General features: G+C 30.8%; 1 protein-coding gene across 2 annotated transcripts in view; it reads right to left on the bottom strand.

Annotated features, from left to right (window-relative positions):
• LOC132753207 (fatty acid-binding protein type 2-like) overlaps nucleotides 1-22,248 on the bottom strand; it is a 61,966-nt gene that overhangs the window by 37,300 nt on the left and 2,418 nt on the right. The window contains exon 1 of one of the 2 annotated variants that reach the window (XM_060743650.1): nucleotides 16,587-16,799. The exons of the other annotated variant lie outside the window; for it this stretch is intronic. Coding sequence (XP_060599633.1) covers nucleotides 16,587-16,662 — 76 coding nt within the window. The 5' untranslated portion in view covers nucleotides 16,663-16,799. Of the gene's footprint in view, nucleotides 1-16,586; nucleotides 16,800-22,248 lie in introns of those variants that run through there. 2 annotated transcript variants of the gene reach the window in all.

Raw genomic sequence — 22,248 nt, 5'->3', positions numbered from 1 at the left:
AGTGGGTATCATATTGTAGTGTAATAGAATGAATGATGATAAAGAGCTCCTGTAATGACGCAAACTTCCGTTATTTCCTTATGTAACTTGATTGTTGAAAAAATCGCACATGCCATTAACTATATTATGTATTACAAATAATGTAAAATAATGTTGCTGAATGATGATGTATCATACATACGAAAAAATAACAGAATAATAAAACTATGATCAAAATTGTCATTATTTCAAAATGAATAAAACGCATAGCCAATTTGAACAGTGGCTGTTAAATTGTTAACACAATTTCTCCATAAGACTACTGCGTAAAATTAGAAATTAATTGATACAATTGTAAACCAAGAATACAATACATGTAATTAATGCGTTAACTATTATCAATTTAATATCCTCAAAGTTGACTGCACCGTCCCGTAGTTACTGTCGAACATCGTTGACAATGTCGCAGTCAATCGACTGTCATTTTTCAACGTCTTGGCGATTGACGTCACCAACGTCCTTGAAAATGTATTTTTTCTGTCTCTCCCTTACTTGTTTCTATTTCTCCTTTCTTAATCTTTTAAGCTAATCAAAAAATATGTGTGGCTTTCTGGGGAACTTTTCCCTTGATAGCCATAATCTTTTTCTACGTTTTAAACAGTTTCTCGTCTTACATTTGACAAATCTTTCCTATTGATCGATTTTTCCGATACATTTCCGACGACATAGTTTTAACGCGAGTATTTCATTAACATGTGACGTTTGAATTGTGATTGTAATATAAAATATGGTTTAATGAAGTCATTTTTACTGAACAACGTCAAAAGATATGGTTACATGACGTTTTGACGTATTTTGAAATCTAAATGTTACCATATTGTAAAATACACGCAGCATTAAGCGTCTCATGTCAAGGCGAATTTACGCACTCGCCGGGTGTGCGTTACCATGGTTTTTGAATTCGCTGTTACGGACAAGCTATTTGCGTTATCAGGTTAGATATAGTATCAGTTTACAGGTATTGTTTTCCGATTAAGTGTGATATATAACAATAAGTAATAGGATGAAAATTCTTCAATTGCCAGTCACAGTCCGGTTTATTTTTGATCATCCCTCAATTCAGAACAAACCACTGCATAGATAAGCATAAACCATTATTGACTGTTTGTGTTGTTTGTTAGATTTCCATTGGAACATTAAGTCTTGTTCAGTAAATGAATTATTTTTTTAACTTAACACTTGTAAAATTATAGACAAACACACTTTAGCATTTTTAATGATATGCTAAACAAATAACTTTTATATGCAGAAAACACTATACGTTCAGATAGAAAAATAATGCTAGTATTCGACTAGTTCTATATTTGAAAACTACACGAAAGGAAATTCCTACCCTGTACAACTGTTTGTAGCTTTGACATCATACTCGCGAGTTTCTTTTTAATGTGTTCTTGCAATCATTTTGTTCAAAGAAAAAGTTATATTCAAAATAAACTGGTATTAAATTCCACTTGAATTGATCATGTTTCTTTTTATTTTCTCGGCTTTTAGATTTATTTATACAAAGTTATTGCCATTTCAATGTGTAAATGTTAAACCTTTTTAAATCTGATGGAAAGGGGCGTAGTCGTAGATTGCAATTGTCATTGCCGTCAACTAATGGGCTCAATCAAATAAAGGTGAAAACGGAATTCCTCAAGAACGCCCAAAACGAGAATAATTTGATTAAGTCTGTTCATGGGCAGTACTGGAAAGTGCAAGTTACTGTTCATGCCCCTACGTCTGGTTTTAGAAGGATTCAACATTAAACCATGAAAATATTGAATTTTTGAAATTAAGAAACATTTAGAAACATCCGCAAACAAACCATGCGTTCAACAGTTTCAATTTTGCTGTTTTGGACAACCTTTCTTGTATTTAATTCAAATACTGCAATTGTAACCTTTGAATAGAGAAAAAATGGAATCTCCTAAGGCCGTCATACGTACAGCTTCCAATGACTTAGACAATTTATAGGGTATTGCCATATTATTCACTCGCTATATCACATGGAATGATCATGATGAAGTTATACATCAGTCCACTGATAATATAATTTGGAATAATATAAGGTGAAAAATTACAATTATTTATGGAAAATAAAGGTTCATTTGGGCTTATTTGCATTTCTTCGAATACCGTGGAAAGCGGAAACTCCAGATGTTAAACGGAAATAACAATGTTATGCAATAAATGACTAAAAACTGTTAACATATACTCTCTGCTATTATTTCCATGGAATATTAAATGTTTTTAGAAAAAGGTAAATCGAATTTGGATCTTATGTAAGGTAATTATGGTGATATGCATGTTTTTTAATCGGTTAACTTGCAATGCAAGATTATTTCTTGCCAGAGTGACATACACCACATTTTCCTTTGAAGACTGGGCGCAAAAGAATACTGTTAACGATATTGACCATACCTTGCTTCATGCCTTCAAAGGTACATTAATAAATGATTTTATTGGTGGCGAATTATTGAGATCTGAAAGGTATTATTACTATTTATTAAAACATATGAAGATTAATATTAAAAATATTAGTTGTTATAACAATTTCATCAAAGAAAATTGTTTTTTAAGAATAGACTCATTCATGTTACTGTAAACAATAATTGTGTAAGGCCTGTTTATGAAACTTTTTTCTGTGGAAAAACATAGACTCTGGTGCAGTGATTTAGTGTTATTTTTGCTACAACGTACATATATTTTAAGCAAGTCATGCCATAGAAAAAAAAGATAATTTTATCCATATCGTTATTGCTTATTGGTCAATTTAGTGAGAGTAATTAGTAACATTTCATTTCTAAAGTATTTGACAAAATTGATAACCGGTTTATTGACTTATGATTGGTTCAGAAAAAAAACACTCTTATCAATATTCATAAACATGTTGCATGCGAATTTTTCTATTTTCCTGATTCAATATGTTTCATCAGGATCAATAAGGTTTTTATGTGCTTTACATCTTACTACACTCAATCAACTACACTAAAAGAAAATTTTAGAATGCTAATATAATAATTATCAGGTTAGGGTTAATCGCTTACAGGAAATTTTGATAGAACTAAATTTATCAAACATTGCAGACCGTGAAAGACTGTTCGCATTGCAGGAATGTCAGGTAAAAATAATATATATGAGTAAAGATGGGTTTGAGATTTTTTTAATATTCGTCCATTTCAGCTGGGCATGCTTTAAAATGATACTATGAACAATGTTAAAAAGTTGACTTCTGCAGTCAAAGCCTTTTAATGTTAGCAGTTTATATGTACGTGTTCATTGCATGTAGAAAGCTTTCATATATGCCGGATGATTTGGCAAAATTGTTGCAATAGCCTTATGTCGATATATCAAAAGGAAGGTTCACAATGAAGTTAATTATAAGAGGTATATATACAAATGTAAAAAGGTCTTAGATAAAAGTGCAGCATTAATAATTAACGGTTACAACTTTATATGTAATATATAAAAAAATCTTTGAAGCCAGACTGAAGAATATAATATCCATGGAGTAGAGTAAATGTACTGGTGCCATGCTGCAGAAACCTCAAAACTGCATTCTATTTAAATTTTCATCTTATCAAAACATATCTATTCTTTATAATTTGTATCTGAAAGATACTTAGATGAGCAAAATATCATGAATAGAATCATAGTATTAATGGGTTGAAGGAAGAAGTTGAATACTTTTGTTTAACAGGATAATTGAAGGACCATTATATGTTACCTTGTATAAGCATGTCAATGATAATTGTCATATAATCATAATACCGAAATTGACAGGTTCGCACCAGTACTAAATAACTGAAGTTTGATAATCTAACAGCAGACTATCTTATCAGGTGAGTAGTTTTTGTCCTTGTTCTTTCATTTTTTGAAGGCATCTTAAAGGTATGTGAGGAATGTTTGATGTAATTTACAGCAATCCAGATATTGCACTTTGGCGTATTGATTTTCATATAATACAGACGTTAATTGGTACAAAAATGTTTTCATAAAATCTTTTTTTCAACGAAAGTGTCTTGCTTACTGAGAGAAAGTCCCAGTGGGAATCACATGAAGTTCCAAAATACACCTTTCAGATTCGATAAACTGATTTGCAGAATGATATAACGCACATTTATTTTACATTAGGTAAGAAAGCAGTTAGTAGGCTTTGTCTTGATTAAAGTATATTTGTATCAATAGAGAGATTTTCAGTAAGCTTTTGTCTTGTGATATCCATTATACCTTAGAATCGGTTAAAAGTCATTTTTATTAAGAGTTTCAGACCGAAAACTGTTATCAGTTATTAAAAGGTTTTAAAACTGAAATATCGTTGGATCAGAAAAATAAGTTACTTAGTTGTTTTGAGGGAAATAATTGCGTTCCTAAGTACATGTAGTATTAAGTCTTCAAAATTAAACACTATCAGTCTAACACTAAAGATATTGTTTTATAGAAAAATAAGTTTCCTTAATAGAATTTCTTTACAAATAAAATAACAAGAATGTAAATTGAGTTTCGAAAAACATATCAGTTAATCATCTGCAAATGCTAATACAGTAATACTTAAACATGTTTATTTTTATTCAACAAAAATGATGTTCATATTAACTTTTCTGTAAGACGTTTGTTTCAAAAACGCCGAAAAGTATTTTGATTTTTATTTAACTCTGTGTAAAGGTATGCAGTTATAAAGCATGTCATAGGAAAGTTTGTTGACTTCAAACTAACCGCAGTAAAAACATTAAATAAGTATAGAAGCACTTAATATTCTATACATTTTGCATGCTGGATATTAAGTTTTAGATTTTTATGATGTAAAAAAAGATAAGGATTTTTATCTTCAATCAACTTCCTACGCAGGAGATACATTAAAAATATTTCTTTATTTTTTTATGGCGCTCCTACAAAATGTATGCATCTAAATGAAATCTTCCTTTATCATAAGTCAGTGGAAATTTAATGAATTGGAGTTCCAATTTCAACACCGCAAAATAATCAGATGAATTGATTTGTGAATCATGTTTAATCCCATCTGTAATGTTTTTGTACAAGTGGCAAATTCACGTGTTTTTAATTAACCGTGCTATTTAGCATTACATATTTTTTTCATCAGTTTTATTAAACAAACAAATTCCTTTTTCGTTCGTTAAAAGTTATTTGGAGACTGGAACCTAGTGATATATCGCCAATATGGTAGATTTGTAAGTAAAACCGTTTTAAGTTTTTTTGTGAACATTTTATACTTAATAACAAATCATGCTTCTCATGGCAGATCTGTTATATGAATATATTGCATGTACCAGGTATTTATTATAGAAAGAAAAAGATATCACAAAGGTTCTTAATTAATGTCATACAGAAAGAGCAAATAAATTGAAACAAGAAAGATTAGTGCAATTTCTGTTTTCTCTGAACCTCGCCCTATAATAGCTACGTTTCACTATAACAAGCAACGTGAGCTGGTGCGTAAGACATCTTTTAAGAAGAATACTTCCCTGAAGGAAGCTAACATTGGCATAGGGACTCAACTCCCTAAAGAGGTTCGAGATTCACGCAAACCCTTGTATGGCGTAATGCGGCAGGCAAAAATACTGACAAAAACGTTAAATTACCGGTAAGGAGCTTTTTATCAACGGACGACCGTACACTTCAGCGACCCATGAGCACATGGACTCCATTTAGGGGGGGTCAATAGCTATCCCTTAGCGTAGGAGCATGGATTATCAACGGATTAAAACGGAAGTTAGGGGACATTATTGACTATATCAAGTGTTTTAAAATTATTTTTTAAGTGAGACGTGGATTTCTAGTGAAAATGGAACAAATCTTAACATTGATAGTTTTGAAAGTATTCATTTATATGGAATTAAATCGAAACACAAAAAAACTGGACGTTTTCCGGGAGGTATTTCTCTATATCATAAAACATATCTTAAAGATAAAATAAGTTTAATTGAAAAAAAAACATCAATGGACTATTTTAGATAAAAATAGACAAAATTAAAATTAAAATATAGACTCTTTTTTTCACAGCATACTGATATTTATCTGTGCCATGTTTACAAGAGACCCACAAGTAATTATTCGTTTGTATTAGAAAAAAATGCTTTTGACTTTTTTGAGTGTTTAGAATCAAATATTGTTCATTATGAAAACTTAGGCCATGTTCTCATTATTGGTGACTTCTGATGATTACGATTTTATTATTTTCATAAATAAATGATACTTCAGGAGGTTTTACTTTTTGTAACGTTAAAAGTGCCAGAGTTTAGACTATCTTTTACTTAAATATGATACTTTCAAATATATGGACAATTTTTCTATAAATGATTTCAATGGATTCTCCGATCATGCGTGTATGTCTTTTGAATTAAAGTCTAAATTCAGTGTGACATTAGAGATTGACGGTACGAAATCAGAAAACACTCAAAATGATATTAAAACAATAGTTTTTGACACAAATAAGGTAAACTCTTTTTATTGCCTTTTACGAAATTTTAGTTGTGTTGACGTCAATGAATCTGCCACACAATTCACAAATTTACTTCTCAATCATTAAGCAGCTGAAACTGTATTCGGTAAGATAAATAACAAAAAGTTCAAAATTAAATACGAAAATCAGTTATGGTTTAATAGCAAATGTAAATTTTGTCCAAATTTTAAACACTTAGAAGTAAATTTTAAAGTTAATATTGTCACTGACCATCTTTAAACAAATTTGAAAATATCATGTATTCATCATCAAAAAATACGTTATATAACATAGCTAAATTTATTTGTTCTGCAAATAAAATTCGCATTCTTTAAGGCATCATATTCTGATAATACATGTAATATTGTATTGAAATGTTTCTCTTTGTCTGTTTGTTAAGCTCTTGTTAATTGTTTACTTCATGTCTTATCAATTGGACAGGTATATATGTTTATATTGTTTATCTTCTATAAACATTGTATAATGTTTCAGGCAATAAAATTTGAAATTGAAAAAAATTGCTTTCGCCCCGCGACCCAACCAAGCAAAAGGTCAAGATTTAATTGTAAAACGTCGGGCCGCGAAGCGAAATATTTATTGTTATATGTCGCTAATTTGTGTGCTGTTGTCCGCGCCCCGACAAATTATTCTAAAAAAGCTCGACTTTTCGCACTGCGTCCCCGCCGTTTTAGTTGTTAAAATCTCGACTTTTCGCCCCGCGTCCCCGCTAATTCGCGAGACTTCGCTCTGCACCCCTGCCATTTTTATTTTTTAATTCTCGACTTTTCGCTTGGCGGGGTCGCGGGGCGAAAACACGAAATGGCACAAATTAGCCACAATCTTTATTAATACTTTCTAAACAAAACAAAATATTCACGTCAAAGTAAATAAAGAACATTTGAACATGTCAAAGAAGAAAAAACTTACATTTTTTGTTTTTGTTTGTATTCTATTATCATCGGCTTTAGTTTAATGTACTTTTACCAAATAAATTAAACCCTAATCAGTTCTATAAGTGCAAATAAGATTATTTCAATTGTTTTTTTTTTTCTAATCAGATATCTTTTTGAAAGTTGACTTTATATCACCATTTTTTTCCAGATTCTTTTAAATGACATATCTTTTTCTATTGAACTCCTTCAGAAACATTTTGATCAAACATTTTCTTACATTAAAATAACCTAAGAATATTTTGAAAACGTTCGTGAAAGATTCCTTCAATTGTATGTGTGCAAAGTTATTCGCTAATGAAAAGACAATGACAGCTCCTCTTTTTGATAATCACCAGCAAAATTATATATATATACGAGTAACGTACAATGTTGTTTTCGGTTTTTGTAACTTTGGAATATTTCATTAAATTAGACAGAAGAAAAACTGATACAATAAATTCATTATTCATATGAACCAATTATGAATTACAACTCCGACAATAAGCTACATGTGCAATATAACTATTATCTGGCAGATTTAACAGTGCTACAGACTAATAAATTTCGACAAGAAGTATATAATATCATTTTGATAAACGCTTCTTTATAACAAACATCGATGTTATAATGGCAATGGAATAAATTACTGAATCAATGAATTGTTTATCGATCACTTCTTTGATGCAAAGTTGTTTTATTTCATAAGATGAAATTGATACATTAAACATAAAACATAATACTCTGAAGTATAAAAAAGAAAAGGAATATAGAATATTATTTTCTTATTATGGTTTGAATAACTTGTATTCATAATAATAACAAGAGGGCCATGATAGCCCTGAAGTCGCTCACATGTATAAAGGCCCCCGGAGCGGGGCCAGTTTAAACCCCAGGGCTTTTATTTGAACAAACTTGGTAGACACCCATTAGAACATGTTTCATGCTAAATATCTTAGCTCTAGCTCTTTGAGTTCTTTAAAAGAAGATTTTTTAAGTTTTTACTATATGCATATAGGGAAAATCAATGACCCCCTGAGGGCGGGGCCAATTTTTGACCCTAGGGCCTTTTATTTGAACAAACTTGGGTAGACACTCATTAGAACATGTGTTCTTGCTAAATATCTTAGCTCTAGCTCTTTGGGTTCTTTAATAAGCAAGATTTTTTTAAGTTTTTAGGTTAGTTTGCATATTAGGGAAAAATCAATTGACCCCCTGGGCGGGGCCATTTTGACCCTAGGGCTTTTATTTGAAACAAAACTTGGTAGACACTCACTAGAAGATGTTTCATGCTTAATATCTAAACTCCAGCTATTTGGGTTTTTTCAAAGAAGATTTAATTTTTGCTTCATACAAATATAGGAAAAATCAATGACCCCCGGGGCGGGGCCAATTTTGAACACCAGGGCTTTTATTTAAACAAACTTGGTAGCACACCAATATAGAACATGTTTTATGCTAAATATCTTAGCTCTTGGCTCTTTGAGTTTCTTTAAAGAAGATATTTTTAAGTTTTTTTACTGTACGCATATGACAAACATCAACTAACCCCCTGGGGCAGGGCAAATTTTGACCCCAGGGCTTTTTTATTTGACAAACTTTTGTAGGACACATGACTAGAAGATGCTTCATGCTTAATATCTTATAACTCTAGCTTATTTGGTTTTTTTTTTTTTTTTTTTTCAAAAAATATTTTTTTAAGTTTTTTGCTATACAACATTATTAAGCGAAAACATTATGACCCCCGGGGCGCGGGCCAATTTTTACCCATGGCTTTTTATTGAACAAACTTGGTAGACACCCATTAGAACATGTTTTCTTTGCTTATAATTATCTTTAGCTCTAGCTCTTTGAGTTCCTTTAAAAGAAATTTTTAAGTTTTAACTATATGGCATTTAGGGAAAATCAAAGGACCCCCTGGGGCGGGGCCAATTTTTCAACCCTAGGGCTTTTATTTGGGACAAACTTGGTAGACATTCACTAGAAGATGTTTCATGCTTAATATCTAAACTCTAGCTATTTGGGTTTTTTAAAAGAAGATTTTTAAGTTTTTGCTATACACATATAAGGAAAATCAATGACCTCCGGGGCGGGGCCAATTTTGACCCCAGGGCTTTTATTTGAACAAACTTTGTAGACATTCACTAGAAGATGTTTCATGCTTAATATTTTAACTCCAGCTATTTGGGTTTTTTTAAAGAAGATTTTTTTAAGTTTTTGCTATACACATATAAGGACAATCAATGACCCCCTGGCGCGGGGCCAATTTTGACCCAAGGGCTTTTATTTGAACAAACTTGTTAGACACCCATAAGAACATGTTTCATGCTAAATATCTTAGCTCTAGCTCTTTGAGTTCTTTAAAAGAAGATTTTTTAAGTTTTTACTATATGCATATAGGGAAAATCAATGACCCCCTGGGGCGGAGCCAATTTTGACCCTAGGGCTTTTATTTGAACAAACTTGGTAGACACTCATTAGAAGATGTTGCATTCTAAATATCTTAGCTCTAGCTCTTTGGGTTCTTTAAAAGCAGATTTTTTAACTTTTTAGTTTATGCATATAGGGAAAAGCAAAGACCCCCTGGGGCGGGGCCAATTTTGACCCTAGGGCTTTTATTTGAACAAACTTGGTAGACACTTATTAGAAGATGTTTCATGCTAAATATCTTAGCTCTAGCTCTTTGAGTTCTTTTAAAGAAGATTTTTTAAGTTTTTACTATATGCATATAGGGAAAAGCAAAGAACCCCTGGGGCGGGGCCAATTTTGACCCCAGGGCTTTTATTTGAACAAACTTGGTAGACACTCACTAGAAAATGTTTCATGCTAAATATCTTAGCTCTAGCTTCTTTTGGGTTCTTTAAAAGAAGATTTTTTAAGTTTTTTACTATATGCATATAGGAAAATCAATGACCCCCTGTGGCGGGGCCAATTTTGACCCTAGGGCTTTTATTTGAACAAACTTGGTAGACACTCATTTAGAAGATGTTGCATGGCTAAAAATCTTAGCTCTAGCTCTTTGGGTTCTTTAAAAGCAGATTTTTTAAGTTTTACTATATGCATATAGGGAAATCAAAGACCCCTGGGGCGCGTGCCAATTTTGACCCTAGGCTTTTATTTGAACAAACTTGGTGGACACACATTAGTAGAAGATGTTTTATGCTTAATATCTAAACTCTAGCTATTTGGGTTTTTTCAAAGAAGATTTTTTAAGTTTTTGCTAAACACATATAAGGAAAATCAATGACCCCCTGGGGCGGGGCCAATTTTGACCCCAGGACTTTTATTTGAACAAACTTGGTAGACACCCATTAGAACATGTTTCATGCTAAATATCTTAGCTCTAGCTCTTTGAGTTCTTTAAAAGAAGATTTTTTAAGTTTTTACTGTATGCATATAAGGATAATTAATGACCCCCTGGGCTTTGAACAAACTTGGTAGACACTCATTAGAAGATGTTTCATGCCAAATATCTAAGCTCTAGCTCTTAGGGTTTTTTTAAAGAAGATTTTTTAAGTTTTTCCTATTGGTTGCCATGGAGTTTTTAATGGAATTCAAATTTTTGAACAACTTTGAAAGGGGTCCACCTAAGGATCATTTCTGTAAAGTTTGGTTGCAATTGGCCATTTGGTTTAGGAGGAGATGTTGTTTGAAAGGTTTGACGCCATTTTTTGAAGGACGCACGACGCACGACGGACGCAGAGTGATGACAAAAGCTCACCCTTGAGCACTTCGTGCTCAGGTGAGCTAAAAATAACAAACCTAATGAGATGAAATTTCATGTCCATTTTACTTGAACTTGTGCCAGCTTTTGCTAAAGCCATTACGGGCAAGATAATTAGACTGAAAAGAATTATCAACAGTAATTTCAAATGCAATCCTCCAGTTATCCAGTAATCCTATTATACCAAATGTTTGTTTATTTCTTTCCTTTCTTGGATTTTGTATCGCACCGATATTTTCAATGTAATATGGCGACCCTTCCAGATTTACAGCTTGAGGAATGTTAAAATAGTGTCCGATGTTTTAAAATATAGTCGTAGTTATGCATACCACACATGCAACATGTTGTTGCTTCTTATGATTTTGTTCACATATGATTGTGTCAATAAGGTTTGCAGATATAATACAATTATTGAGCAGTGAGCCATTGGATTTAATAGCCATTTTACAAAATTTTAATGAAAAAAAATGAATGTCAAATCAGTCAATAGTGCAAAATGTTTCTAAAACATTATCAGAGTATCAAGTCATTCATTTACAGACTTTTATGCACTGAATAACTTTAGAATGATATTTCCCTTTCATAAATTTTAAAATATTTAGTTTGCAATGGACATAGACACAAATATGTATTTCAAGTCTCTATATATCAGAAAACATTTAGCTTTAATTGAAGGTAAAGGCAACAATTTGAAACAATTTACCGCAGGAAGCAATACCTTGTTTTATGACTATTACATACAGGTGTGTGTTAGTACAAAAATGTATTTGTAAGAGGCTGGCTCCACCAATTTTCTATATGTTTTTTAACAGAATAGCAGAGGGTCTTCTGAAAGCACACGTTTTAGTCTTGAATACTAAAACACTTTTGCAAAATCATATATTTCTTTTTTTTATTTTCAAACTATAAAGATTTGTAAGCACACATGGGAAGTATACAAATTTAGCCCATATTTAGCATTTAGTACAAAATAGTTATACGAATAAAATTCATTGACAAGTAAAAATACGTTACATCGGTTTGAAAAATAGGAAGTGTACAAAATTATAAATCACACTGTTTTATTGCTTCTTGAATTTTCAAAACATTTTATGAGAAATATCTAACATAATTACATTTCTAAAAAAGATCATTGTCCCAACCGTAGTCAACAGAACAAATGATAAAACCATATTCTTTGAGTTTAGTATCATATTCACTTGCTGAATAATAAATAAAAATAATTCAAAATAAAGCAGGCTCTTATTCAATGACTTTACAACAAAGAGTAATAACTACGCGTGTGTAAACCATATATGAGCCGCGTTACGACAAAACCAACAAAGTGCGTTTGCGACCAGCATGGATCCAGACCAGCCTGCGCCTCCGCGCAGTCTGATCAGGATCCATGCTGTTCGCTTACACACCATATTATAAGTAGAGAAACTGATAGCGAACAGCATGGATCCTGATCAGACAGCGCGGATGCGCAGGCTGGTCTGGATCCATGCTGGTCGCAAACCCACTATGTTGCTTTAGACATGGCATGGCTCATATACTTGGTGTTGTAGCATATTCACTGGCTTAATATCTCTCGGATTTTCCCTATATGAAAATAGAATCAGAATTTTATCAAATGGCCACAGGGCAGAGACTATGTGCATAAAACTAATTGTTGGAGTTTGTACTGTTTTGGAAATTTATCGAGTCAAATCAAATAACGCACAAAAAATAGTTACTTAGCGATGATAAGTGCATTGGTTACTTTTGTTTACGCGGCAATAGCGTAGCAATTGAACTTCTTACTGACGGATTCTTTTTCTTGAAGAGCTTGAAAAAGACTTACACTTTTTTTGTTCATCCGTACGTACTAGGCACTTTTTGTGATTTTATATTTAAGGTTTATCATTTAATAAAAAAAATATTTACTAATGACATTAAATTTGATATAATATTCATTGGTAAAATGCATACTGACCTCGGCTATCGCCTCCGTCAATATGATAAAAACCGATGAATATCACATCATATTCAAGGGCTTACTGTTCAATAATCGTTTTATATCTGTCAGCCGTATTGACACAATCATAAGCGGGATATATCATAGAAAGCAACAAAAGTTTAAATATCTATTAAGATATGAACATGGTACATGTGCGAGCAAGCCGGGAATCGACCGACGACTTCGCGCACACTCTACTATTATGTTACACGTGTCATATGCAAAACTACGAATATATTTGTAAACATTGGGTACTTTTTAATTGGTTAAATTTGTTAAGATTGTTTTTTTTTGTACAATGAAACCAGTTATAGAATTGTAAAATTGTTTAACTTTAGTAACATTGATCGAAAGAATGTCATTTAGTGTAGGAACCGGAGTGTACTGTTGGTTTTATCTTGAGTTGATAGATTAAAATAATATGTCTAAAATATATTTTAATGTAATGTTTAATTTCCTCACAGACAGCATCTGGCATCGCATTGTAATTCCTTAAGGTTCTGTGGCTGTTTTCATCGCAAATCTTAATATTTACGGATGTTGTAAAGGTGACCTGGGTACATATTTCAGAATAATAAAAAAATTCTGTCTAGCATCCAGACTTGCTTGGTTGTTAATGACGAGGATAGGTAAAACGTTATGAAATGGCTTCAAACAATTGTTCATCTTTTTTCAGAAATTTATAATAAAGATGAAAACTGTATTGGTAAATACAAGCTTTGCTTTCACGTTGTCTTTATGTGTATTTATGAGGCACATTTTGTAGAAAATTTGTAATATATGTTTGACAATGCTGTAATAATTGATTCCAAATATGTGAGATGCTTATCAAATAAAGTATATAGTGTTGTAAAAACAATGGTCTGACAGGTAACATAATGTAAACAAAGTGATGCTTTGACTTCCATACAAAACACTAAATCATTAGACTTGTACTAATTACCAACACTCAAAAGCTAAACTATGTGGCCAATGAACATCGTTTCGGAGATTGTAACAGGGCACATGTTATACAAAAAAGCTTTGAGAATTAAAAAAATACAGCATTAAAAATTCTAATTTAAACTTACTCGTTCTACTGTGAAGAAACATAAATATGTATGTTATACACCAAAGTTTATCTTAGCATGGTTTGTATTGAAACAATCTTGAATATATTATTATACTGAAATAAACGAAAATGATATAAAAGAGTTGAATTTGTTTGTTCCTTATATATGCTACCTTTATATAGTTTGTTCATCTGTCATAATGGTGATAAAAGAATTACATATTTAAAGAAATGTCCGACCAAATAATGATTTAAACAGCAAGTTAATACTATCAGAAATTATAACTGTCTTTGCAAAGACGAAAATATGCATATTTGTTTTCTAATTGTCTGATGAATCAAAACTAGATATTGATATAAAATAATATGATTTACTCAAACAGGTAAAAAAGTGTTACAAATTCAAATAATTTGAAATTCAACGATAAAATATTGATGCTTACTGTGAATATTTCCTTTTTCAAAAACATTAATTTCAGATGTCGTTAACACATATATACGTAAAAAGTTATGTTGCTTATAAAATAAAATTATGTAATCTGTTACAATATGCAGCTGAATTCGTTTATGTTGATGATTATTACAATAATTGGTACACGATATACCTGAAAGAGAAAGAGATCAATTAAATGAACCCAAATGTGATCAAAGAACCCTAAAAAACAATAATTCTTTAAAAGATCAAGACTTTAGTGTGAAGTACTTAAAACGGCAAACTATGCAAATTATATAAGAATGATTTAAACATTTGCACAGATCCACATCAAATTGTGCCAAGATCTCGGGAAATAAATATCCCATCATATAAACCTGAATGTAAACCCGTTGAGCTTTTTCAGCTTACTATTTTTATCTAAAACACACACACACACACACACACATTTAATATGCATTAATTCTAACTATACAACCAAACAAATTCAAAAGTAATAAAAAAGTATCATGTTCTGTCTGAACCCTGCGGTATGGTATTTAAAACAGTGTAAAATTACGCGACAGCATACCTTTTTGTTTTGACTTTTGACATTTGGAAGGAACAAAGATCTCAAGGAATTTGAGCCATGTTATGTTTCATCCGGGAAGGAGAACGCAAGATTTCAAGTAAGGAAAGTAAGAATAAAAAGCAATTCTTAAAAATATCCTTGCTTTTTGTAAACCAAAAAAGGAATCTTTCAATCTAAACATTATACTCAACTCTTTAATATAAATTAAAAGATTTATCCAATCAAAACATCTATATTTCATGTTGGAATTAAAACCTTCTATATAGATCACATTAAAGTTCATTTGAAAAAAAATGTATTTTTAAAATAATTGAATTATTATTTTAACTGAATAATTTTATATGAAATTATTACGTACATTTTCAAAATGTGCCTTTGTTTCTGCTATTGTTGCTTGAGTTATTAAGCCGAAGACTGACGTAAAGAAATTTTTTAATATTACGAGGGTATTTAAAGGGTTGTCCGGAAAGTTCATAAGCAAGGCTATTTTATATTAAACAACAATAAGCGGTCATATCAATATGATATTAAAATTATATTGGAAAGATATGCAATGCATCAATATGTATTTCTTACATATTTCTTCATACACCTAATGATTTGCAAGTATATTTCTTTCCCCAGGTTTTTGTTTACTTTCTACGCCCTCAGGTTTGCTAAAAGCAACTGATCCATGCAGCCAGTGTAGACAAAGATCAGCCAGCACAAGGTGTGCATTATTCATTTATCAGAAAGTACAGTGACTGAAAGTTTCCCCTTCAAAACATTAAATGATTATGTACACTCAGACTGGCGTGGTTAATGTTAATTTCTTTATATTACTATAATAGATTACAAGCAGGCTTAAGGCGTAAACTGATTTACATAAAAAAATGTTGCATGATTGAACAACAATGTTAAAACGTCGGAGGATCGGTTTATTTGAGTCTTTTTATTTCCAACAGTGGGTAATTCATTTTGAAGTTCATTACCTTGACAGAGAATTATATTCAGATGTTCATACGAATTGGTTTTTGTATGTGTCCTTAATGGCGTCACAATTTGCGGAACGAAATAAAGTGGATTTTGAGAATGTTTATGGGTTAAAAGTTTATTCAACACAGATCTCTAAACAGCAAAATGATAAATCAGTAAAAAAATCCACGATTCATGTAAATATTTAACTATTTTAGAACGATTTAATGAAAAACAAAATAATGATCAATTTATTGATGAGTGTTTATTGATTCTTAAAGATTTGGCATATAACTACTTTAACTCACAAACTGTGAAAGAAAATATTTACCAATTTCATGCCAAAAGACCGTTTTAAATCAATTTACAATATTTATAAGATATCTAAATAAAAATTTTCATTAAATTTCTGTCTAATAAATTAGAAAATATAATGATTATTATTTATCATATTTAATTTACCTAATGCTGTTGCCATCTCGTCATATCCAATTTTTATTTCTTCCCTCCAACTTCCAATGAATGCCTCAACTCCCATTTTGCTCAATTTTGTTCTTCAACAATCTAAAACTTTACTATTTGACTTTTTATATAAAATTTTCAAATCCTTTATAAGTTGATATTGATAGTTGAATAGTACTATGTTAAATGCCGCCAGATATTGTGAAAGCAATTGTCAGCAGATGAATATTGGCAGGCAGACTGCGCAAGCATTTATATACGGAAGATGTTTCATTAGAAAATAATTTAATTTACCACAAATGCTTGCCTTGCATATTATGGGAACATCATTTATGTCAATGACTTTTGATGTGCATTACTTTCTGAATATCTATTCGGAATAATAAATTATAAACCTTTCATGTAGTGTTAATATTTGTTGATTTTATATATTATAATATACATTCATTTAACAACAGCCAATTCTAAAATTTGCACAGGGTAATGATTATTATTTATTATAATACAGACTTTCCGTTATGGACCATATCACTTTGATTTAAATCATGTATTCTATGCGAAAAGTGAATATCAATAGGATTGCATTCAACACTGCTTTTTGACTGGCCTAATCAAATCTTGACTGATGGATTTCGAATTAAATTAATGCTCAAATATGGTATTAGAACCTATTAAAAATTGCTGCACAGTCCCATAAAAATATATAATAAATATGTTTTGACTTCACACAAAGTACATATGTTTAAACTACACACACTACAGGTTGTCAAAACAAAAAAAAAACTCGTATATATGGATACTTTTGAAAATAAAGAAAAAACGAACATTATTTGACTTGTAATAGGGAACGCAGCTTCCCATATATAGTTTGTTCGTTCTTTTATTCCAATTAGTCATATTCAGTTAGAATATCATAGACTTCAAGATTTGTTTTATTACTTAAGGGTGAACAAAACATACCACACTTGGCGTCCTCTTAAAGATCAAACTTTAAGTTGTTCAAAACTCATCTCATTTAAATACTTTGATGATTTATATAGTAAACTATTGTTTCATAGATCAATCTCAGCAATCAACCTTAGTCACTATTATTTACTTCAGTAAATAAGACTATGTTTTGTCAAAAATTAGTCCAAGAATATTTATTTTGTTTTCTTTTCCTTGGGAATACACATTAAAACAAGAAATGTACTTTTAAATAGGTAATAAAATGAAACACAAAAAATATTGAAATAAGGAAATGTTTTACCAATAAATTCTTAGACTTGTTTATTTAAGGCAAGTTTAACAGTTGCTATTAGCAATTTGCTTCTTATTCAAAATAGCCCGTAAGGCTGGTTTTAACTTTCATTGTTCAAGCATTGGTAATCTCTTATCACTCCAACCCTGCAAACATTTTAACATAAATAACAAAATAAAACATAAAAACAACAACAACAAACAAAAACCCACAAATTATCACAACCCATCGGATAACAGGATGTGTAAACATCTTGTTGTTGGCTCTTCCCCAACTTTGTATTGTTCTACAGCATAACATAAACATTTTTTTAAATTGAATGTGAAATATCCACCTACATAAAATAATTGTGCACTCGCCATCAGTCGTAGAAAGCACTTGTTAAGACTTAGTTCAAATCTATAACAGTCTGACAACAATAGACTCGCAGACTAATTGAATTTCAATTATTCTCCGTTGTACTGAATGTACTCTGCAACTTATTTTCTTATAAACGACTAATAATATAATCTAAATTTAAATAGAAGGCAAATATATCAAGAGTATACTTTTAATAAGCATATTGAAAAGGCTAGTTTTTACGTCTGTCTTAAATTATATAAATGGGATCAGCTTTGTAAAAAAATTAAAGTCACTTAAATGAGAAATTGCAAAATGTAATATATGTACAGCACAATGTCTTTCATTCAATGAATTCATGTTAACTGATACAGTCTATCACGACAACAAAACAACATCCAAGTAATCCTTTTCCTTGGAATTTATTTTTTGAAGAAAGTTTATGTCTAAGAGATTTTTTTAAACATGTGATTGATTTCATGAACGCCTTTGTAAAGTGCTTCACACCGTGATACAGTAAATGTCAATTGACAAAACTCTTGCTACCAATGCAACTGGAGTCAAAATTTGTCGAGTATTTCTTTTTAAATGATTGTATGTTTGGCAGAACCACTGAAGTTTTGAGTATTATTCAAATAAAAGACGGTGATAGAATTAGAAATTTCTAGATTTTTACCCAAATACAAAATCAGTTTATTATTTATCTTTAGTAATTAATATGCATTATTATCTTAAGAATCAAATGAAAAAGAAACAGTTTTTTTATAGTATTCATACTTAATAATTCCCAAAAAACGCCCAAAAAGGCAAAATTGAAAATGCTTCAGGCTCGCTTTGACTGTGCCTGATCATGGATACTGGAACATTCTATTCATCTAATTTCGATACATTTCTGTAATTTTAAGTAAAACGATGTATTATTTAAATGACTTATACAAAGACAACCGTGTCAATTCAATAAGACTACCTGTGCAACGTGTTTTTGGAGTATTTAAAATCTTCTAATTTTCAGTTATGTTAAATACTTAAAGATTTTCATTTGCATTAAATTATGGCGTTTGCTTGTTAAATGTATGGATGTAATTTGACAATTATTTGCGTTTTGATGTTTACTGACTGCGCAAACGTTTTTATGCTAATGTGCAATGATTTGCTTGCAGTATTGCACATCTTAACAGTAACAGGTACATATTTGTTTGGAAAGTAATGAGTATTCTTCTGTTCCCGTTTGCAGACATAATCAAACAAAAAGGTTAATTGCAGAAAAATGTATACATATCCTATTAAGAACCCAGTAAAATACTTTACTAAAATGTGCAATAAAGAACAACAAATAAGCATATCTGTGCAACAGTTTAGAAACGTTAACAATAAAAGAAAATGTTTATGAAACTTTTTTGACACGGGTCCCAGTTGGAAGCGTTTGTTCCATAAATGCCATTTAGATATTGCTAAATAACACAAACTTCTTTCAGATCATGAAACGATTCAAATTATTTTAAGTCGACACAGCTGATTAGAGTTTGTTGCTGTTGTTTTAATTACAAATTTATCTAAAATTTTGTGTTGCATTGTCATTAACATGAAACATATTTCACAAATAATATGGAACATAAACTCGTAACAAGCTGAGCAAAAAAAAGATAACATTGAACATGAATATCAGTTACCATTTAAAAAATGTTAACATCTTTTTAGATCCCTTTGATATATCTGTCCAAGTGTTATCTGAATTACTAGTTGCATTTCTATGACAAATAACAAGCCCTTTAAAAAACTGATATGAACGAGGTTAAATTAAATCATAATACACGAGCGTCTGTCGAGCGTTACTTATATATGGTTTTATTCAACGAGTTAAATTAATTTCGGATTGATTCTACACAACTATAAAATTCTATCTATTACATATATAACATATAAACGGTTAACAGTAAGAAATGGCGATTTTTCGTTGACGAGCTTATTGTTTAACGCCAGCATTAGCGTACTCGTATATAATGCAAATGGCGTCCCGTCAACGTGTTATTGCACTTGTGTGATATCGTTTTTATAAAATGGGTTTATTGCACTCCTGCGTAGTGGCTTATATGATAGACAGTAGTTTTATTAACTGCAGTGTTTAACAAATACAGCAGACCTTCGATATTTTATCAAAAAAATAAATAAAACAATCATGTTATCTAACTTCAGTAACAAATAAGGCAATCCTGGTATAAAAATAAATGATGCAATCATAATCATTCCTTATTGTTAAAACGAAAAACAATTAAATAATGAGTGTATTAAGGCAATCATCATTATACAATCCGAGAAAAAGAGAAAAAAACACATGCAAACAAGTATATACATATGATAATTTCGATCGAACTGTGGCTGCTTTTCAGTTCTGAACTAAATGGTTAGATAACAAAAAATAATATGTTCCTGTGTTATAAAAAATTACATGAGAAAAAAAGCCAAATATTTCATTCTAAAGATATGAATGAATGCAAATTGATGGTCATTGCTTGGCGTCTGCTAAAGTTGAGAAAGGTTTGTTTTATTGTATGTATTTTTCTGAAAATGAGGGCAAAATAGTATTTCTTGGTGATAAATTATGATCCTCAAGAATTATAAGGAAATGTCTTGATACTGAAAATAAGTTATTTAACCACAAGAACTAATGGAAGAGACACAAAAGCTATTTTAATTCATTTAGACACGCGCTTTAATGTGTTATGTATTAATTGCTTATTTGTGCAGATTTAGTTATCTTGTTTTTACTTGGTTAAGACTTATGGTAAATCGTCTATAATATTTTTCAGCCGAAGGTCGTCTAAAATACTTGTGACTTCCTTTGAAATTTACAGAGAGGAACTAATATAAGTAGAATGTTCATTGGTCCATTTAAAATTACAAAATAATCTTGGACTTGTTGGTAATTCTCAAAAATTACTAAAATTGTTCAATTGATATAAAGTTTATAGTTATCATATAATTTTGCATATTTAAGAACATATTTTAGAAAAATTTATTGACTATAATTCACATTTTTTCCCGGATTTTAAGTGTCTGAAATACTCTTACTTTTAACATTTCGCATTTATGTTAACTAAAATGATTAAGCGATTCTCTTTAAATCTAAAAGGATATTCAGAATTATTCATATTGCAACACAAATAGTTCCGCGCCTGTGTGTACGGAGAAATGAACATGGTACATGTGCGACCAAGCCGGGAATTGACAGACGACCTCGCGCTCACACTTATACTGTGTCACACGTGTCATATGCATAACTACGAGTATATTTTTAAAAATTGGATACTTTTAAGTGGTTAAATTAGTTTCGATTATTTTATACAATGAAACTCGTTATAAAATTGTAAAAATAGCTTACCTTTAGTTACATTGATCGAAGGAATGTCATTTCGTATAGAAACCGGAGTATTGTTGTTTTTATAGATTAAAGTAATATGTCAATAAAATATATCTTAATGTAATATGTAATTTTCTCGCAGACAGCATCTGCCATCGCATCGAAATTCTGAAAGGTTTTGTGGCTGTTTTTCATCGCAAATCTTATTGTTTACGGATGTTGTAAAGATGGCCTGGGTACATATTTCAGAATAAAAAAACTCTCTTCCTTTCATCTAGCATCCAGACTTCCTTTTGTTTAATTGATGACGAAAGGTAAAACGTCATGAAAAGGCTTCAAACAATTGTTCAACATTGTTAAGAAATTTATAACAAAGATGAAAACGGCATAGGCAGTTACAAACTGTGGTTTGACATTGTCTTTTTGTGTATTTTTGAGGCACATTTTGTAGAAAATGGTAATACATATTTGACAATGTTGTAATAATTGATTCAGAATATGTGAGATGCTTATCAAATGTAGTAAATATAGCTGAATGTGAAAACAATGGTCAGATAGATAACATAATGTAAACAAAGAGATACTTTGACTTCCATACAAAACACTAAATCATTATACTAGTACTAATTACCAACACTCAAAAGGAGGCAAAATATGGCTAAACTATGTGGCCAATGAATATCTTTTTGGAAACTGTAACAGGACACATGAATTAAAAAAAATTC

The sequence above is a fragment of the Ruditapes philippinarum genome, unplaced genomic scaffold (genome assembly GCF_026571515.1).
Source record: "Ruditapes philippinarum isolate M1 unplaced genomic scaffold, ASM2657151v2 ctg3668_1_1_1_1, whole genome shotgun sequence".
In the NCBI taxonomy this organism is placed as follows: domain Eukaryota; kingdom Metazoa; phylum Mollusca; class Bivalvia; order Venerida; family Veneridae; genus Ruditapes; species Ruditapes philippinarum.
This window is presented reverse-complemented; position numbering and strand designations above follow the sequence as displayed.